At 41.5% G+C, this 22,032-nt stretch overlaps 1 protein-coding gene across 1 annotated transcript in view; it reads left to right on the plus strand.

Annotated features, from left to right (window-relative positions):
• The window catches only part of TLE4 (transducin like enhancer of split 4), a 99,121-nt gene that overhangs the window by 14,466 nt on the left and 62,623 nt on the right, over positions 1-22,032 (plus strand). The window contains exon 4 of the mRNA XM_014942659.1: positions 17,145-17,207. Within this exon, the coding sequence (XP_014798145.1) occupies positions 17,145-17,207 (63 nt within the window). The remainder of the gene's footprint in view (positions 1-17,144; positions 17,208-22,032) is intronic.

Below are 22,032 nucleotides of genomic sequence, written 5' to 3' on the forward strand. Positions count from 1 at the left end.
GATACCAAAACATGCATCCTGTTGCAGTTATTGGCTGCATAAGAAGAAGTCTTAATCCTGTGCCTGTGGCATCCTGGGAATTTCTGGGGAATGGTTTGTTTCTGACATTTTTTTTTAAAAACCAGGTTTGACTGAGGATGACAATTGTTCTTAGGTTTGATCATGTAGATAGAGATGTAGAGAGCAACAGCACCACAGGATTGTACAAGAAAAGAGCCCCCGTGAGCATGTACGTGGAGTGTTTTTTTTTTCTGAGGTTGTAGGTTTCCGCTTGAAGATGAGTTTTCAAACATGTGTACGAGATGCTTTTCAAACTGACATTAGCAGCCTTGTTGCTGTATGCATCCAAAGCCTACCTTTGTAGAAAGATGTAGGACTTTCCTTTGCAGATACAAACGTCCAGCTTCTTTGCATGTGCAGCTTTTTTTTTTTTCTCAAAAGTGGCTCCAGGCAAATGGACATACAGACCTTGTGAATGTATGAAATTATGATATTTTGTCCTTTTTTTAGTTGCTATTTACTTAGCTCTGTTTTCTGACTGGAACTTAGGTGTGTATTTCTTCTAAAGCATTGATTTTTAACAAGTCTTTTTGTGGGGGTGAGAATAATCCTGGGATAATCTTAGTTTACACATTTTCAAAGAAAAATGCTGCTGTGAGTATGCACTATATTAAGGGTCACGAGGTTTGTTTAAGCCTGCGACAGAACCTGCAGAGCCTGAAAATCTGTAGGCACAGGAAATACCTCTCCGTATTAACGTGAAGCAAAGCAGGGAGCTCCCAGGTGGGATGAGGTGCAGCCCCCGTGGTCTGGGGCTTGTGGTGGGGGGGATCCAGGTACTAGTTTTTGGACTATGCTGTCAAGGGCTTCCCGTGAGACCTCGGAGGAGCCACTTTGACCAGGACGATGCTTGTGCTGTGTGGGGCGAGTGGAACGATTCAGCTTGCAGGCAAAAGGAGTCTAGCCTGTATGGAGGGTAGCTCACAGGGAAATGTTGAGGTGACGGGTCTGTCTTAAATCTCTCACTACTTGAAGGCTGAAACATGGAAGTTGGTGCTGCCAGGACATGCTGCCTTGGCTTGGTAGCCTGAGAATCACTTTTTGAAGAGTGGCGTCTAAACTTTATTTTCAACTGTAAGCGTAGTGCGGATTTTTTCTTTAAAAAAAATGAACAAAAAAGCCAGCAAAGGCAGCACTGTTGGTTCATCTTAGTTAAGCTACTTTTCTGTCTAGTAGCGAGACCCACGTTTCTTCTCTCCCAGGGGAATGACAAGGATACCCAGCAGAAAGCTGTCTGGTTTGCATGAGATCCTCAATAGTTCAGTAGAGCTGAAAGAGGAGAGATGCATGCTGTGCTGTCGGCCTGGAGAGACTCTGGCCAGCTGGAAGGAGTTGTGCTGGGTTCCAGTCCCTGCCCCTAACCCATTTACTTGTTCTAGCCCATGGTGGTTTTTCATGTGTGATGATTCTGAGGAGGAACTGGAAAAGTGACTTCCCTTCTCCAGTGGAAGAATTGGGAGTATTTCCTTCCCAGAGTTCACAAAAACCTATTAGACAGGGTGTTCTTCTAGGAGGTGGGAAGGAGAAGTAAAGAAAGAATTAAAGTCATGTACATAATGCTTTGAATAAACTCTTTAACCACTAAACTGTTAGGTTTAGTGGTTAGAAGTCTATCTGTTCTCCACCACTCCCCCGCCCCTCCTTTTTTTTTTTTTTTTTTTTTTTGGTGTGGCTGTTTTTTTTTTGGGAAAAATTTCACTGCACCACAGCAGCTCAGCCCCTGTCATTGTAAGGGGACGCTTCACTGAATCCAACTGTGGTATTTTAGCTGGAGCTGACTCAACATCAAGTGAAACAACCCATTCATTTGCAGGTAGCATATGGTTATCACTTATTCTGATCTCTGAAGCAAAGTCTAAATAGGGTACTCGTGCCCTGCCCCCGCCCCTCCTTTTTTTTTTTTTTTTTTAATGTGCTGCAGCTGTATTTTATGTGGGAATAATTCTGGCAGTGGTTCTCAGCTCCCTGGGGACATGGGTGGAGAAGCATTGAGTTGGGAGAGTTGCAGGGGGGAGGGTGTTTACAGGGCTTAGCTGTAAACTGGATGCTGAAGAGCTTGGTCTTGTTGAGCCAGAGACTCTTAGGAACATGTCTAGAAAGGGGACTCAGAAGGGTTAATGGGGAGCTTCAGTACTAGAGATGGAAACTCCTATGCACGTCTGCTGACGAGTGGGGGGGCAAGGGGGTGAAGATTGTAGTTTGGGATTTCAGTGACTAAGTTCATGTGGTGCTCCAGTCTTTATATTTGATATGCCTTTTTTTTTTTTTTTTTTTTAAGATGCAAAGGTACATTTATGTATTTACAGGTATGGCTAGGTGTCCCCCTGTGCTTAAGAATTCTTGAAAATGTTCTTGAGCATCTGTCTGTTGCTGACTTTCTGCCTGAATTACATGTCTAGTCTGCTTAGGCATTTTTAAAAACTGCATGACATACCTGCTGGAGACTTCACCTCTGGCTTTCACTGCTTCAGTTCTCTGCCTGGGAAGTGGAAGTAATACTACATTCTGAAGCATAACCCTTACCAAGAAGAGCTTTTGGAGAGTGATATGTTAAGAAATGGGAGGTGTGATATTATTACATGGGAGTCACTTAGAAATGGATGTGTTTATCTCTAGATTGTAAGATGCTTGGGACAGGGTGTTCTTTCCCAAGACAGTTTCATCCTCTTTTGGCTCCCATGTGAATTCTGCTGTCTTTTCCATCCCAGCTGGAATTCGTGTGCTCTAGTGATGTAGCTTTCAGCAGGAATGCAGTCAACATTTTGATTTGTATTAAGGAAGTTTATGCTTGGTAATCTATTTTCTTCCTTTGTTCTCCATCTGGAAAATGAGATAATACCACTGTTTTACCTGTGTGGGATTTTCTGGGGAAAACCAAACCAAACTTTCTTACCTTGTGGTAGCGTGTCCCTACCTTCTTCCTGCATGCCCAAACCTTGGCAAATGCCAGAGGTGGGGTTGTTGCAGTATGTGCAGTGGTTGCCACACAGGGATCTTGATTCTCTGGTACAAGCAATCATATTGAAAAACTAGGGAAAATACAGGGTTTGTTAAACCTTTCTGTGCCTCCTGGCTTTATGCAGAATTAGTCTGAGGTAGGCTTTTGGTATAGATCTAAAGTAGGCTAGTTTCCCAGCCTCTATTTAACCTCAGTTGAATTTCTACCTGCCCATTGGGCAATGAAGCTGTGCAAGGCTCTTCATTTATTTGTTGCAGAGGTTGAAGGAGGGTAATGACAGTGTGAGCTGTCAAAAGATTAGGCAAACCAGCTTAGTAGTCCACACTGAGGATCACAGCTTTGGTTGAGTCTTCACTCCTCAGCATGTGAATAGCCCACACGTGTGGGAAGCTGTAAATGCAGTTTTTGAGCATAAATGCAAGTTGGACTTCGGAAAAGAAATACTAGTCTGAGGGCTGTCTTCAGCATAATGCAGGAGAAAGGTTTGATATCTGGTGCTCTCCGCTGAAGCACTGCTGTGCTTCTCCACTTTGGTAGAGCAGTGGGATTTAAATGATAAAGTAGGTCACTTTCTATATCTGAGCATCACTTTGCCACTAACTTTATTGGTTACCCTTCCTCAGAAGGGTGCCAATTTTGGAGGCAGAACAGCTGTGAATTTAGCAAGACTGTAACATCTCTTAGTGTACAGTCTAGCTTAGTCAGTAGAGCTGGAGAAGCCCTAGTTTACAACCATATCAAATGAGCTCTACGTGGGTTCTGTGGTGCATATTGACAGTAATTTTGTATTGCTTTGGGCCGCACTGGCGGAAAATGGCATCTATTTTTAAAACTTTGTTTGCAGGTAGAGAGTTAAGATGAAGTGGTTTTTGGTGCATGTAGTTGGTGTTCAAGAATGTGCCTGAAGTACCCACAGGTGTGCTTTAACCACCACTGAACAAACAGGTTCAGGTGCTGTTAACCGGAGAGTCAGCAAGGTTTTACTGCGCTGAGTGTTTCTCCATCTTCTGGGGCAGTTCTGCAGCTAGTTTAAGGTTAACTTCAGTGTTCATGAGCTGAAGTTGTGCTTGTGATGGTAAAGTCGCTGTATCCCTTGTTGGTTACTGTTAAAAAATAACCTCTTTCTCACTTCTCTTTCCTTTGCTTTCACCTACGCAACATGGTGTGTTACAGTAGTGAAAACTGGCTTATTTCAATAAAGAAATCAGTCATTTGAACTGCCCTCCCTTTATATTAAAGGTTAATATTTTCCGACTTACTCTTTTATCTTCACTGAAACTCGTACAAAGGGAATGCAGTCTGAGCTACCCACTAGTCATCAAACCCATTTCCCTTCCTCCTCCCCCCCAGCCTTTTCTGTTGTCTTTGTGAAAAACAGATAATGATTATACCCAAACAGGTTTGCAAACAGACAGTAGGTAGTTCAATGATTTTAAGGTTTTCTTTCTTGTATTCTGGCAAATTTCTAATGCAAACAGAGCAGCACAGCTATGTCTCTAATTGTCATGGGAAGCTGCTGTTACAAAAAGGAGTAATTATAATAGTTTGTGCAAAACAGATTCTTATAAACCAAACCAGATACAACCTCTGTGTATTTTTGTGGGTAAAAATGTGAAGATTTGAATGAGTATTTTTCATATACATGCTTGCCTGAAACCTTTTTGTTTAACAGGCTAGCAAGATTATAGACCTAGCAAACTAAATATGAAATTAACAAGCCCAGAGACTGCATTTTGGTAAACCATAGAATTACTCCACAGCAAACAGCCAGAGACCCATTAAAAAAAACAAAAAACACACAACAAAAAAACAGACACGGAAATGTGGTTTTGATGTCTGTTATGCTGTCTGCTGTAACCAAAAAAACCCATACATTGTATTATGAGTGTGTTTTTTTTCACAGTTTTGACCACAGCACTTCATTTCTTCATCTGACCACTACCAAGCTAGTATGTCCACCACTAATGTACACTGGTTTTTATTTATTTATTTATTGTTTTGAATTCACTGTGCAATTGCGTATTGGCTATTTGGTTTACCAGATGATCTAACAGGTGGCTGCAAAGTCTAGTCGAAACTTGCAACTAAACCAGATCATGGTGCTAACCTGAGAGGTGAAAAGTTTAGGATGTGGTTGATAGCAATACGTCTCGGTTGCAGGGTAGGGAAGGAAGTGAAACAGAGTGCCTTCTGGTGCCCAGAGAAGTATCGGTATCTGTAACAAGATGAACAGCTTGCCAGGAGTGCTGCTATGTGGTTTGCTCTCTTAGCCCTGCTCTTGTTTTCTGGCTCAAAGGAGTGTTCACAAAAAGGCTCAGTGAGATGTTGTGTGCCTGAGACTGAAGTTTTCTGTGCACCTCAGGTGGACAGACAGTAGCACTGGTAGTGAAAAGGGTGATCCTGCATCTGGGTTAACACAAACTGGGTCTAGGATGGAGTTTTCATTAAAAAAAAAATTAAAAAAAACCCGGGATTTTGGGGGGGGCTAGGTTTTAACTTGGATAAATTCATTGCTTGGCTCATAACACACCCACAAAAATGGTAGCAATACAAGGATGGGGTGGGCAGGAGCAGCTGGGCTAGAGGAGAGCCTCTTCAGTGTCTGATTTTATGCCAATTTAAAGTGCATGTGAAGCTATGGCAAAAGCCTTCTCTCTATCTCAAGAGCAGGTACAGCCTAACTGGTGGGTGTGTAATCCATATTTCTGGCTCAGACATCTTAACAGGGGTGTCATGGGTGCAGAATTGGACCAGTTTTATGAAGGAACCCTGTTTGACTAATGTCTTCTCTGGTAAGAACACATTTAAGGAGAAATGCATTGATACTGTGTGGTCAATCTGTTTATAGAGTTATTTACCCCTTTCATGTGCTTACATTTGACCTACTTTCCATGTTCTAGATTTTTTTAATTAAAATCTGTGGGTGCCGTATGATGAAGAGTGCACTTAACATATGGTGCATCTTGGGCTTTTGTCTGAAATTAATGCAGTTCATAGATAGTAGCTCTCCACACACAAAGTGTGATCTCACAGGGAGTTACAGCACTGGAAAAGTTTTCATGAAATCTACATTTCACAACCAGAGAATTCCCCTTTGCTCCATGCCTCCTGTTCTTTTATGGCATTTTTGTAAACTTTATGCTTCTTAAAAAAGTTATTTTAAGTTAAAATCCCTCTTGGAGGAAGAGTATTTGAAAATTTCAATGGTGGTGCTGTTGTAATTAAAAGATAAAAACTATTTAGTGTTGCTTTACTCAGAGTCTGTCCTGGCAGGAGTTTTACTGGGGGAATGCCATTCAAATGAATTGAAGATCAAAATCTACTTAGTGCATCCAGCTGTCTTGGACAAGTGAATTTCCTGAACATATTAAGCATGCATGTCCCACAAATGTCTTAGCATTTGCTTTGCAAATATGTTGTCTTAGGAAAGTTAAAAAGAGAATTGTAAACTGCCTGTTTATTTCAGATGTACTTCGGTAGCAAAACTACTGCTTGTTAGATATTCACATGTTGAAGGATAAAATTACCTGTTCTTTCCATGTCCTCCTTCACTTAGGGGAAAAATAGCAAGAAAACCCAGTTGCAGGAATGCTGAAATTTGAATAGAGTTATTTTCAGCAGAGGTAGTTATGATCCACAATGATCGAAATTATGAGCCATGACAATTCATATCAATATTTTCTCCTCAATAGGAGTCAGAGCTACAGAGTGTTGTTTTGTTCTTGCTCTCAGGAAAGCAGCATTCTGCTGCATCAAGAATCCCCTCCCATTAAGCTAGTTGTCGCAGCAAGTGTTTTACTTAAAAAATATGAATATGAATCAGTATCGTCTGAGTGGTGGCAGAGATGTGTGAAAATCTGGAACTTCCAGTCTTTTCTTGTTGGATGAATGCACAGGCTTCGCCAGGTTCTTGGTACTGGCCCTTTTACAATCAGGGCAACCTGCTCCAGAGAGGAGGAATTGGGATCCTGACTGGCAGTGTCATCTGACGGGGTATGGCGTAAGCCCCGGGTGGCAAGGCCGGTGACAGTTCATCCCAGCTTGCCCATCCATAGAGTCCTGCAGTATGGAAGTTCACAGCTGGTGCTTCTTTAGAAATGTGGCATTGCCATCTCAAAGCATGAGGAAATCATTAGTCAGCACCTGAAATGGAAACTTGTGTGTACTTCAAAGCAAAAGAAAATGTGGCCTGCTTATACACCCTTAGTATTTTACATCTTTTCACTTATTGAGTGTTAATTTTTTTAAAAAAAAAGCTCTCTTGGTGTGAAAGGGAGAAAAGTGTCCTAAATGTAATCTGATTCTCAGATGATCGCTTTATTCCAGAAACTAGGACTTGATAAAATGCCACCAAGGAATAAGAAACATTTATCTTCAGAAAGAATTAACAGGTATCATACTTCCACTCGGCTTAAAAATTTAGATACTAACATGCCTTATTTTAATGTGTTATTGCAAGGACCCAAAATTGAAGCTTGATTATAGCATTCCTATAAAATCCACTGCATGTTCTTTCGTCTCTTCTGAGGTGTTGTTAAAATCATGTGTTTGTGTACTGGCTTAAAAGGGGCGGGATTTTTATCTATTTTATCTATTTTATCTATTTTATCTATTATGTCAAATCTGTTACTTTAATCTATGGAAATTGCATCTGAGTATTGCTCATTTTCACAGTACAACAGGAAGGTGCGATGGAAAAGGAGTTAAAATGTTCTTTTTTTTTGTGCAGACTACTTTTCCTTGAAATAAATACCTTCTTTTTTTCTTTTTTTTTTTGCTGGTTTTCTTAAGCTAATTGATAGCTATTCACCATGTGGTGTGAAATTGCTGGGTACGAAGAAGAGATGAGAGATTGAAGGGGAAACATGACAAAGTTTTCAAACACTGTAAGAATTCTTGTAACCAGACCTAACAAACCCATCAGCATGCTGGTTCCTAGTATGTATATCTTTTCTGGAAGCAAACATAATCAAGAGTGATTATCAATGAATCAGACAGGCTGTGTGGGCTCCACCTTTCATGACCTACAGGACTGAGGTGGGTAAGTAAAGGAAACCAGAGATGCAAGAGAAGTAAACCTTTTCCTGATGAGAAGAGCTGATTCATGACCTCCAGATGAATCTGGAAGAAAATAAATTGAGTTCAGCAGTCATGTTGCTTTTCTTGTTTTTATGGGGGACTTCTCATTGCTGCTTTCAGAAGTTTATTGATCAGCTTTATGGAGTTCATTAAAACCTGGAACAACACAACACTTGCTGGAGAAACAAAATTTTCTTCCTTCTTTTTTCTCATATTATTGTGTTTTACCATTGGCTTCAGTGTTTTCTCCAAGCTTCAAGACTGAACAGTATAACCTTGTAGATGTAACTGGAAGTCTGGCACAAGCTTCACAGTTTTCAACTGTGATAGCATATCAGCTTCTCGGGGATTAACATTTGGAGCTTAGTGCTCCAGAGTAAGCACTGTAGCCATAACACAGGGAGTGGATGCAGGATAATGGGTACCTATAGCTACTTCTGAGTCTTCCTTTGTGTGCATTTGCAAATGAAAGATAAGTACTGGGGGGGATCAGGAGTGGACACTGACAACTCTATTTTGTACTGGGAAAGTGATTTTAGTGTTTATTTTGTGGTAACATTTAAAAAGAGCGCCAGAAGTCCCTTTCCTAAGCACCATATATGTAACTTTTAAAAGCATGGTTTTCTTCTGGATTCACCTACTAGAGGTTTTCAGCTGTTTCACAAAATCACAGAATGATAATAGGGCTGGAAGGGATCTCTGGAGATCATCTAGTCCAACCCCCCTACCAATAGAACAGGTTGCACAGGAACTTGTCCAGGAGAGTTTTGAACGTTGCCAGAGACGGAGACTCCACCACCTCCCTTTCCAGGGCTCTGCCACTCTCAAAGTGAAGAAGTTCCTCCTCATGTTTAAATGAAACTTCTTATGTTCAAGTTTTTGCCTGTTACCTCTTTTTCTATCACTGGAAAAAGACTGGCCTCTTCCTCTTGACACCCACCCTTTACTTATTTATAGGTGTTGAATCAGATCCCCCCTCAGTCTTCTCTTCTCCAGACTAAAAAGACCCAAGTCCCTCAGCCTCTCCTCATAAGAGAGATGCTCCAGGCCCCTAATCATCTTTGTAGCCCTCTGCTGTACCCTCTCCAGCAGTTCTCTGTCCTTGAAGTGAGGAGCCCAGAACTGGACACAGCACTCCAGATGGGGCCTCACCAGGGCAGAGCAGAGGGGCAGGACGACCTCCCTCGACCTGCTGGCCACGCTTTTCTTGATGCACCCCAGGATGCCATTGGCCTTCTTGGCCACAAGGGCACATTGCTGGCTCATGGTCATCCTGTTGTCCACCAGGACTCCCAGGTCTTTTTCCTCAGAGCTGCTCCCCAGCAGGTCAGCCCCCAACCTGAAATGCTGCCTCCTTAATATTTTTCCAGGGCAGTTAAGGGCACATAAACCTACTGAGAACAGGTTTTGACTATCTCTCACCTTTTGTTTTTAATTAATTTTCATGATGTTCTCATTGAAGCTACTGATCTGTGGTATTTCTTTCTGATTGCTTTTTCTGCTGTCTCTGAGAAACAGAGTATGAACTTGTGATGTAAATAAATAAGGGACTTTCTGCATCCAGTTAAATTAAAACTGCGTGCTAAAACCACCGTATACGTATCATTGCAAGGACAGGCTCAGACCAGCTTGTGCCATTTCCAGTAGGTGCAGAAGAATGGCGGTTGGACTCTTCGGTGGGATGTGTGAGGGGAAGACTTGAATGGTAAGGGAGCTGCTGTGTCTCAGCTGTTAGGGGAAAAATTATAATGGGAAATTTTGGCCCACTTGCGGCTGGGAGACAGATGTAAAAGAGTGAACTCAGTGTTGAAGCTGCCTTAGTGTGACGCCACAGGTTTGTAGGCATAATAAAAAGTTTTGTTGTTTTTTTGAACTACGAAGTCAGATTCCTTCCATTGGCGGGGAGTGGTGGAAACGTCTCATCCCTGTGTTATGAGGCCGTATTTCACAAAACAAGAATTGTCATGAGTTGCTGAGGATTGCTGGTAGATAAAGGGATAGTACCTTATAAAGGACTTCAAAGCTCTGCTGATGAAAACAGCACCTCCCTTGGCAGTGTCCCCTTCTTACTCGTTGCTGTCTGCTTCTTCAGCAAGTCTTCCTTGCTGCCTTCAAGGAAGGGAGATTGAAGCCAGTCCGTGCCATTTCAAGTTCCACTTGCAGCCTTCTTTCTGGATGCTCTGCAGGTGCTTGTGGCAAGGCAGGGCAAGATGCAGCTTGCTGCCTGGTGGCAGCCTGAACAATTGAAAGACTATGGGCATCTCCAGGCTGTGCGTTTCTATTCCCATACTTGCTGTTAGAAGTTGGTACTAAGAAGTTGGTACTGTCACTTCTTTAAGTGACAGGCTTGAAGCATGTTTATATGTCACCTTACTTGACTTGCTTTTTATTGTCTTAATCGTGAATGATTCAATATGAATCTTTTCTTGCTCAGTTGAGCTCCATGTGGTTCTTGAGACATTAAATAAAAGCTGTGTCTTACCAGTTCACTTCAGCAGCCCACGGATCGGGATGTACATTAGAAAATTGATTTTGAAAATTCTGCCACTCCAATTTATTGCTTATGTTGCTGTCTGCAGTATTTTGTGCAAAAGAAGCACCTAGATTAATTTACAAGTAAGTATCAAGTTTACAGTACTTCATGAGCTGAGCTGGGATGTTTGTAAAGAAATTTGACAGGAAAGTGAGGTGAAGAACATACCTGTGGTTATTCGGCAGAGTCTGGTGGTCCCACTTGGGTTCAACGCATACATGCATTGCTCAAATTAAATCTCCTGTACTTGGCAAATTGGCTTAGTGAAGAAGTTTTCTGTGTAGTATCCTTCTCACCAGAGAACATGTCCCTCCACAATCTTTGACTAGAAGACTAAACTCTTTGTGCCTCCATTTCCAAATACCATTCCTTTAGGGCTGGTGAGAAATTTTATATTCAGGGCTTGCAGTATTTCCTCCAGTTCTGTAGAACTGGAGTAAGCACTTCCAGACAACAGTCTGTGATTAAAACAAAACACATTCTTCTTTATGAAAGAAGAGTTAATTTTCTATGAAATACTAAGATTAGCTTTTTTGCTTGCTTTATTCAGAATTGTGCTATGTCTCATACAATGTAATAATGTTTTTTGTTTTCACTAATTTGTGAAATGCTTGTTTAGATATTATGGGTGTGTGCATGTGTTCTTGGTAAGCACTTAATAAACTAGATGGATCTTTTTGGCAAAGGCTGCATTGTGTAGAACAAATTAAACCTGAAATAACAGTTGTTTCAGATTATTTTTCTGAAAGTGTAATTGCATATATTCTTTTTCCTACTGGCTGCTGAAATGGGTTTCCCAATAGTGTTTTATTATTCTGTTTTATTTCAACAATACACATATAGTAGTTTTTTTTCCATTCCACTGACAGACCTACAGCCTCCAGTGGTAATTCTTTACCAGCAATTTTTTATAATTGTAATAACTATGGAACTTTGTGAAATATAGTGGAAATATTTTCCTGAAGTTTATATACTATAAATAAAATCCTAATTCTCTTTTTTCTCTCTGCCAAAAAAAGAATGCAAATGGAGATTTTTTAGCAACAAATTGATTCTGAACTCCCTGTGTATTAGAACATTTCCGAGTATTTTAATATCTGGAGTTTGTATGACTCTTGCTTCTCTTTTAGACCCCATCTGTGCTCGGACGTACTCTGAAATACTTACCAAGGCGCTTAAACACGCTCCCATATTTTACTGTGTGCTTATGTCCTGTTTTAGCTGTGTGCAGCAAGGGTAAATGGAATTTTAAACCCCGACATTGCCGTCCTCAAAGGGGTTTAGGAGTCTAACCGTCTGTCAGATGCCCCCCCCTGCATACGACTGGTAGCTGCAGAGCCATGGTGGTACCCCAAGGACCAGGTTTGCTGAGAGCCCTTCAGGGGCTGGGTTACCTTGCAGGACCTCAGGTGTAACCTTCCCACAGACTTATCTTCTGAACGTGTTTCAGAATGCTTTGCAGGCGCTTAGGAACTCAGGTCAGGCTTTTAGGCATATTTAGGCAATTAAATACCATTTGACCGTTGGCTTTGGTCAAAAAGGTTTTGTTGGCTGAGTTGGCGACTTAAACTGTTGCTCTTGTGTTGTATCGCTGCTGTAATGCAGAAGGACTGTTAACTGTTACGGCTCTTCGTTCCTTTACTTGGATCAGATTCTGGCACAGCTCTTTGATTATTGTCTCTTTACAGGCATAACAAAACGAAAAAGTAGTTAATAAATATTTAACCTTTCTCTTTTTTAAAAAAAAAGATGCCATGCAAGTGGCTGTGAAAAAAGCTAAAATCTGTTAAATAGTGTTTTTTGTAGGTGTCTCCCAAAGGATGCAAACAAAACAAGCTTGTATTAGATAAGTAAAAAGACAATTCCAGCCCAAGCCTTCCCTGCTTGCTTCTCCCTCATCTTTTCTGGTTCCATGCTGTTGTGTTTTTATGCAAAACCAAACATCTTTTGTATTTAGGGAAAGAAGTAATAGAAGTGTCGGTGTTTGTTAACATATTTGACAAACTATGGCAGGAAAAGCTATCCTTTTTGTATTTTGGCATGAACAATCGCCCTTTTATTGGACCATTAATGCTATTTCAGAGCATCACGCTGTATCCACAGGCAATAATTTAGCAGCTGTTTATCAGGAGCTTTCATAAAGCTTTGAATAGTATTATAACATTCAGTAACCCTAACAACAGCATTTCAGAATCTGTGCTGGTTTAAATGGGATATCCGTGAATGTAGTTGTTCAGGGATGCGTGACCCACATAACCTATAAATTTGATTGGAAGTTACAGTGCTGGCATAGGCTGATGGATAGCAGATTAGAGCCCTGATTAACCATGTGATTCACAGGCTGGGAATATATTGTCCTAAGAAAGATTCATCAGATGCAATCAGAATTTCAAGTGGTCAGATGAAATTCAAATGTACTGTGTGCTTCCTGTCCCGTCCCCCCCCCTCACCCCCAGCTTCCTTGTGCTTTTCTTCTTAGGTTGCCCTCTGTTATTTATTTATTTATTTTATTTCCAGAGCTGAAAAATACTTCTTTGATGAATCTGCTCCTCACCCTAAAGCTGTCTGTCTGTTATTCATCAGAAAGCAGGTCGCAGTTCAGTGAGCAGAAGAAAAGATTTTAATAGAAGCTGTGCCAAGGGCTGTAATGCATCATTTTAGGGCCCTAATTACATTACAATGACAAATATCAATGATGACAACAGCAATAACCTACATCCTTTAATGGCTATGCTGGAAAAGGAGTTTGGGCGCCGCGCCATCCGATTAGACTTGGTTTCAAAACACAGGCCATTAGAAGTGTGTGTGTGTCCATGGTATTGCTGGCCTATAACCGAAGTCCAGTGGAAAGGCCTGTAAATAAATGATGCCTCTCTAAAGCCTGGTCCCACGGGACAAAAGAGGCAAAATTAGATGACCGCGGAAGCAGCCGTGTTTCCGAGGCAACTTTGGCTTTCCATGTGAGGAATTGGCTGCCTGATTTTATGAAATCATACTTTTTCCTTCTCCTGCCAATTAGGCTGATCATGAAAAACGCATTGGCCTCACGTCTGAGAGAAAAAAAGAAGATCCTAAGCTGGTTTTCAAGTGTAGGGTTTTAAAAATCAGTGTGCGTGTAGAAATGTGAGGTAGACTCATGCCCTACTTTGTGTCTGACTTTGTACCTTACGAAGAGAAGGAGCTTCCAGGCCCCCTCCAGTGGCAGCAGGAGTAGGTCTACCAAGGTGCTAACTTGGCGTTATCAGTACCTACACCTTCAAGTTTTTGGGTGGTGTGGCAAGAAACCCACTCTAGCTATCTTCAGGCATCTGTCTCCTTCTCTTGTATGCTTTGCAGTAAACAATCAAGCTTGTTGCTGTGGTGTTATCCCGGAACAGTTGTGTCAAGGCAGAGCGTACTTTGCATTTACTATGTGAAAATGTCTGTCTTCAGATTTTTGGGGGGTCTTTCCTATCGTTTGTGCACGTACAGAAGTGTTTTTCCTTGATGGCTTCCTGCCGCCTGTGGTCTCCAAAGGTTTGTGCCTGGGTGGTGCTGTGGCTCTGCGGTCCCCCGCTGCTCAGCAGGGCCGTTTCCTTGCTGCCCAGGTGTTAGGGGTGATAAAGCATAACTGTACGCACACACACACAACGGGGGGTGCTCATTGTAAAAGGAAGTGAAGACCGTTTTAATAAGGAAATAGAGCGAACGCCCGCTTCGGCCTAGCGAGGGTTCTGGGCTTGGCTGTGACTGGCCCAGCAGGCCCCTCGCCTGGCTGAGAAATGCTGCTGGGGAGCATCTCGGCTTCTCCTGAAGCTGTTAGCGAGATCTTTCTCCTCCTCCGTAGGCTGAGCTGGGTGCTGTCTCCGGCAGCTCGCTTTCCTGCCTACAGCATGAAAAGACTCGCTGTTCTGCACTCCAGTGGGATTGATATCAAGAGGTTTATTACGGTTGTGTAACTGTTCATACTCAGTCACCTGTTTTCAGTTACTTGCAGCTTTTTGGAAGACGCTTTTTAGCTTAACGTTTTCCAGGCTCAGAATCTGCCGGGGGTGAATTTTTGTGTAAATACTGAGCAAATATGTTTCAACCACTTTTTGGCCAGGAGAGTAGTAGAAGAGAGACATACTTATTCAGTTGGGGAGTGGGGAGGGAGGTGATCAAAAGAAAAAACATCATAGTTGAAATAGCTGGGGTTAAGTACCTTAATTGAGAACAAATGCCTCCAAGTGAGTTAATCAAAATTATTTTTGTTGACTGAGCTATATTCTAGCTGAACTAGAATTTAGAGGTTTGGTGGAGAAGTCAGTAAAGTTTTACAGCCTGTGTTACTCAGGAGGTCAGATAAGACAATTGTAACCATCCCTTCTGGCCTCAAAATCTATGAATCTACAAGCCTTTTAAAATTACACGCTGAGCTCTTGCATGGCGCTTCGAGCTGGTTTTATTCTCAGTTCCCAAACAGTGCAGTAGAAGGCATCCAATGAACATAGCTGTGGTAGGAGAGTGGTCTTCTGCTGGGCACAGCCAAGGCAAAGGCTCCCCCCAGGAGCTGCACAGGAGGTGGGGAAGGATGCGACAAGAATTTTAAAGGTGGGTAGGAGGAATAGTGGAAGAAAGCATTACATGCCTTTACTTTTTACTAAGGCAGATAAGTATGTTAAATGGCAGGTCAGAGGGCCTTCAGCTCAAGCCATGATGGAGTTTTCATGTGGAAAAGCCTCAAAGAGCAGGATGTGTAGTTTACTGTTTGGTTTTAAAGCACTCAGGAGATTCCTCTTAAAAAAAAAAAAAAAAAAAGAAAAAAAAAGCAATGTGGCTGGGACCCAAAATTTGGAAATGACTAAATTAATGGTGCTTGAACCACTAAAGCACAGGTACTTTGGAGCTGTGCATTATATCACGGTCTGCAATTCCTTAATCAAATATTGTTTCTCACATAATGCTGTATTGGATAGTGCAGCGCCTCTGGCTGAAGCTTACATGCACACATCTTGTCATTCCCTGTACTGCTCTGTGTAAGAAGCAGTTCATAAATCTCTGTGTCAACCAGTATAGGGAATGCCATCTATTTAAAGGGGTATTTAAGTTTTACATTGTGGGATATCTGATATAGGCACATATAGACCTTTGGAATTAGCAGGTAATTCAGCTTTGCAGTGAACATAAGATATTCTCAAGCATCCTTTAAGGTACCTATGCTGCCGAATACACAGAAAAAGATATAAAAAACGTTTTAAAGCGCATAACTTTGACGAAACGAGGACTTGCATAAACAGTAAAGACCAGGGAGAAGATACTGGGACAGAGTAACACAGAAATTGCTGTATAAATAGCCTACTGGAGTTTTGATCGATTTCAGAGAAATGAAGGAATTGTATTGCAAAGTGGCATGTGTTAAGTCGAGTGTATCACAGTATGCACAAGGGGGCAGAGTTAGTTTCACATGTGCCCTTACCTCTAGTGTACCATGTCTTCTGGTTATGCAGCTGTGTAACTGTAATATTCCCTGAATCCAGATTTATTTTATAAGTGGTTCTGGCTTTTATATGCTAGTTCTGAGCCTTTATGTACTACAGGTTCTTTTCTAAGCATTTGCAATTTAGAAAACAGCATAGCAAAAAGGCTGGAAGGGTTACTGTTAAAATAAGGAAGCCCAACTTGCACAAGTTTGTGTGTCTTCGTCATAGAGCTAGTGACTTTGCAAGAGGAAGAGCATTTTGTCATACCATATAATGAGGAACTGACCTTCCTTACAATTTATTACAAGAAAGTTATGATTTATTGTAGGAAAGTCTGTGTGGATTTAAATAGTCTCTTTCTGGAGCTGTAATTCATGTGTTATCTCCAGATCTCTTCTGTCTCTGTTGAAATTTGCAGCTTAAATACACAGAATAAGAATTGATGTACGGGATGGAAATAGAACATTGCATATTATTCATTTCTGATCACAGTTGCAACTGAGAGTAACTACTACTAGCCTCGGGTTCGATAGCAGCATAAATATGATACAAGACTGCAGTATCCCCTTCTAAAATATGTGGTAGAGTGATTATCAGTGAAGTTGTATACTGTGTTGCTAATTTTCTCATGATATGCAGTGTTAGTATAGAAGTAATTGGTTTATTTATTCCCTTCGCTTACAGTGGCATTGCTGTAATTTGAAATGATCCTTCTTTTTCCCTCTTAGGGAAGAGCTTAGTTCGATACACAGATTTTTCTGTATGTTTTTTTGGTTTTTTTACATCTGCTGAAGATTTTTTTTAAATGCTCTTGACTGCATAATCAGAATTAACTTTTCTTTGTGTCTGTTCTAAACCAAGTTTTTTAAGGAAAACTTCTTGGCCAGAAATTATTAGCTTCTTTGGTATTGTTGAATTGGTGTCCACATGCTTCTGTTATTTTGATAATCTGTCCTGGTCAGAGGATGACTAGAGATGAAAAAAACCAAACAAATGTATCTTCTATGTTCATGGGTGACCATCGCATCTGAGGATTTATTTAATTGAACTTATTTCTTTTTGTCACTTGCAGGCAGAAATTGTCAAGAGGCTGAATGCTATATGTGCACAAGTCATTCCCTTCCTGTCCCAGGAGGTAGGTAGTCATTTGTACTGGTGCTGATCTGAACAGTTGCTCCATCGTATCTGTTACAAAAGTGGGACTTAGTGGTGAGGCTGTTTCTTTATGAATCTCTTGGTGCTTGTAGATGACTTTCCACTGTGCTGTTATCGCTGTAACTTCATTATCTTCGCCATTATAATATTTAAATTTATTTATGAAATGGAATCTGGTGTAATTTGCTAAGCAAAATTTTAGTTGTTTAAATGTTTTGCTGTTATGTACAATGCAATTTTTCTATAATTATGTCTTTGTAGGACTGAAATCAGAGGTTAGCTTGCAAAAATGCTAGGAAGGCATGATTTGTACTACATTCTCAGCAGCAGGCATTAAAGTTCGGCAGAAACTCCTATTTTGGTATACTGACTAGTGATGTTCAACACAGTAGGCATAGAAGTGCAGCTTTTTTCCTGCCTTTTTTCTCTCTACCTCCCAGATTACTTATTACCTTAAATCCTTTTACGTTTTTTTGTGTATTTGGGGAATATAGACAGAGGATTGAAACTCACTGTGAGCTAATTTCTCTAAGCACTAATTTTCTCCAAATTACGATTTGCTGGTATTACCTCGAGTGCAGTGTAGATACTTCTGACAGGCACTGGGATTTGGGGGAGTTGATGGGAGCTAGCGAGGGAGCCTTGGAGCCACGGGCATGTGTGAAGTGCACGGAAAGCGTGGTTCATGCAGGGAGACCTGGGGTGCACGGCGGCTTCCCCTGCCCACCCTGCTGGAGGAAAGAGGCTGCAGACTGGGGCGTGCTGGCGCGGGCTGGCTTGCCTCTATTTAATGCATGGTTTCATTTCAGTAGAATCTGTAGCCGAGAAGCCAAAGCTGGGAGGCGGCTTTCTGTGCGTTGCATCCGTAAAAGGTTGTGCCTGAGAACACGCCGTGACTCCTTCTCCCACCTTCTCAGTTGTTCTGTAAAGTGCCATTGCTGTTCAAGAGGGCTGCTTATCCTGCTGCAGACTGTGTGCTTGCTATTAGCATTCAGCTAATGCCCCGCGCGTGTGCGTCCGTGTGTGTTTGAAATGAGAGCAACGCTGTGAAAACTAGAACCTGACAACGTTCGCGAGCGCTGCTGTACTCTCTGCTTATAAAGATGGATTTGTGGAAACTAAATGATGTGTAATGATCTGGTTACATCGCTGGGGGACCAGAATTCAAGTCCTGCACGGATCTAAAATAAGTAGCTGTTGATTTTGTACTTTTGACTGCTACAGAATCTCTGTACATCTGGTTATGGGGTTTTATTTTCTGTGCAGGAGTAGCACAGGATATAAAGATGAGGTGTAAAGCTGATTCATACTCATGGTAAAGTGAGCGCTAAAATGACATTATTTTGAAACAAAGGCAAGGGTGAGTACTTGGCAGGCAAAGCTACGGTCTTGGCAAATACATGGGATCAGCGTTTCCACAACAGAAGTATCTTCTCTAGAGTATGTGATACCGTGCTTAGAAACTTTATACCAGTATACTGCTACAAGTACTGATGCTGCTACTTTCAGCTGAGATGTTAAACAAAATTTTATTGCTGTACACAAGTTACACTGTTCTGCTTGCTCTGCTTTGACCCCGTGTGCTTTCTTGGAGTAGGTGTTTTTTTGCCAATTAGACAAGTGGAGGGATTACATGAGCTTAGAATACATTTGAAGAAAGATGTGTTTGATTCACGGTGACTGACAGATTTTGGCCTTTGATTTTGGAAATCTTAGTCTCCACCTCCTCTATACGCTAATGTAGAATTAAGGAAGAAAAAAAAAAAAAGACAAAAAAAAGAAAAAGTGGTAGGTTTTTGAGCTTTGATGTTAAGGGCATCCCACTGAGGTGAGCATGGGCACTCTCCTTTTTCTCTGCTCCATATTCATTGTGCTCTCCTGTCCCTGGAGCTAAACAACCCTGAAGTCATTCTCCTGAAAGTTGGTATTGGGTACATTTTGAGTCCCTGCCTTAGAGGCCCTGTGAAGGCTGTGCATTGTACTCCCTTATTTTCTTCTGTAAAGGAGAATCTCCTATGTTTTCACAGGCAGTAACATGGGAGCTATGAGCCAAGGGCCCTGACCATTGTTTTAACCAACTCCTGGCCATCAAGCTAGGCATGGAGAACAATTTTAAAGTAAACTTCTCATCTTGGCCATTGCCATTAATACGCTGATTGTAAGAACTATGTAGGTAGGCAACTGATATGATCCAGAGTGTAAATTTAGAAAACGGTGGTGTCCTGCTCCTGTCATGGGTGCACTACCCAGTAAGGGCTTAAGCACACCAGCATCAGTGTGCTTAATGACCACTGTTTACTTCGTTAGGCTTTAGATCAGAGCTTTTAGTTAAGCAATTTTAGATCTGAAAACAGCTCCCATATGCCTTCTGTGCTAGTGAGCCTCTGCTTTTTAAATCTGTGGCCCATAAAGTTTCCTTCACCTGTTTCCGCGTCTGGTTTACCAAGTCTTACAGCTCCTCTTCTGTGCACGTTGCACTATGTCAAAGCTCTTTGGGCTACAGGAGAGCTGGAGGGGTCAAAAAAAATTCACAACTTCAGTGTTTTTACATGCATTGACAAAACCAAAAGGAAGCGCTTCCAAAAAACCAGTGTAGATTTTTGTCCCGTATGGAGGCAAGTCTGCTTTTTAGTTCATCTAGCAAGATTAGACAGCAGAGTGGGATTGAAAGGGGAAGCACAAAAATTTTTTTTCATGTATCTTGACAGTGTCACTGATAGTGATAGTTTTCATATTGGTGTTAGGAAAATCTTGGTAATTGTTTGACCTGTCTTAGTAGAAACACTTGCTTAAATCAGTTTATATTGGCATGTGCTAATGAGGCAAAAGAGGACTGATTTGAGTATTCTGCTAGTCTTGGTTTCTATCTAATTTGTGTCTTTAAAAAGTGAGTGTCTTAATGCAAGCCTCTTTATTTCATCATCTGGATTAATAGAGAATTGAATTGCAGTGTGCTTTTGCTGTTTATGCATTTTACATACAGTCTAATTGTGGAATAGTGGCTGAAAAATGCGATCAGGCTCCTTTGTATTGTGCCTGAGGGAAAAATGAACAAAATACAGTGGTTACATGCACTGATGGCAACATTATTGCCTCATAATAGCACCAGGTTAACTTGTCTTATTGCTTGTTAACTTTGAAGGAATCAATGGCTTGCGGTAACTCACTTAGAAGTAAGAAATCGTGGCCAAAATCACTAGAGATCTCATGAAAAGGATACAATTATAATACATCACCCTACTTTGTACTAGTGCTTGCTTTGTTTCAGGGGGCAATGCAGTAAAGTATTCAGGAAGTTTTCTCCAGGTTTGAGTCAATTTTACTGTGCTGTACAGTCATCTAAGCATGTATTGAAAATAAATTTCCTAACCTGCCTAAATACACAGTCAAGTCGCACCTTGTTTTCACATTGACTCTGACTTAGGCAGACTGAAAAACAGCACCCAGAGACAACGAGTTTCCCATTTTGGTAGGAGTGACTTTGTGGTTGAGGCATGAGATGGACCTCAGGCGTGATGTGTGTTCAGTTTCTGCTGTGGTTGCAGGCTTCCTGTGTTGTGACAGTCATTTTCCACCTCCCTTGTGATGTTGTGAGATACCAGTGTGCTCAACTAGTTCCTATTGCATAAGGTGAAGGGGGTGCCTGCAAGGTTGTAGGTAAAGACTTGTTGTCCACTGCAAGGTTGTAGGTAAAGGGAGGTTGTTAGGACTCAGTTAACATAGCTGTTACAGATAGTTTGATGTTCACATCATTGAACGATCTAGCCAGTAAGATGCAATTCATTTTGGGTCTATAGCCCTAGATCATGCCTCTGCTAATTTGCGCTGCTTCTCCACTGAATGTACCAGCTGCAGCAGTGTGACACTTGCACAACCCCGTGGCTTTCAAGTTGGGGCTGGTTCCTGTCTGGTCAAAGTGGTGTGTGTGGCTGGCTGGAACCTGTGGCTAGCATTGTGGGACCCTGTGGGCTAGTGGGTGCTGAATGACCTCGTGTGCCGGATAGTTGTGTTTGTTCAGTGTGGCTGGAGAGACTCATATAACATGGCTGCCTTCTTTTGAGTAAATATTGACTGTGTTTGTGTACACAAGACACACACAAGCTTGCTGATTTGCAGCTAACAATGCAATTGTGACAACCTGGAGCTCAGCACAACCTGCAGAAGCTGTTTGAGAAGCCAGACAAATGTTAATGGTATTGTCCCCTGCCAACCTCCATGGAAGCGTTATGTAGATTGGAAGAGGCCGTAATAAACTTTTTCAGAAGGAACTTTCTGTTCCAGCTGCTGGTGAACTAGCTAATAACAAGCTAGAAGGGTTGCATCTACAGTTCCCCATGCACAATAAGGTGGTCAGATATGTTTAGGAGTATTTAAAAGACCTGTAGATGTGAACATGGCTTAGGGACATGGTTTAGTGGTGGACTCGGGATTGCTAGGTTAATGGTTGGATTTGATCTCAAGGGTCTCCTCCAACCAAAATGATTCTAAGTACAATAAAATGTCATGCACTGGCATGCATGCACGCATACTAACATACAAAAAGGAAATGTGTGCAGTCTTTTCCTTTCACTTTAATATTAGTTGATGGTTTTCGTGCTACAAGACAGATATGGGCCGTAATGTGCTTGCTCTTCTCTGTAAATACATGCCCTAGAGGTGCTTCTAAAGTTCAGTAAATTTGGGTGAAGAGTGTGAGATGCATTATATAGAAGCAGAGCAGGAGTCCGTATGTGCTGTCCAAAAGGAAGTAGTTGTGGGTGATAGAGATTTGAGAGGCTAAGAAGACAAAATTATTTTCCCCCATC

Source organism: Calidris pugnax, unplaced genomic scaffold (assembly GCF_001431845.1).
Source record: "Calidris pugnax isolate Ruff unplaced genomic scaffold, ASM143184v1 scaffold109, whole genome shotgun sequence".
NCBI lineage: Eukaryota > Metazoa > Chordata > Aves > Charadriiformes > Scolopacidae > Calidris > Calidris pugnax.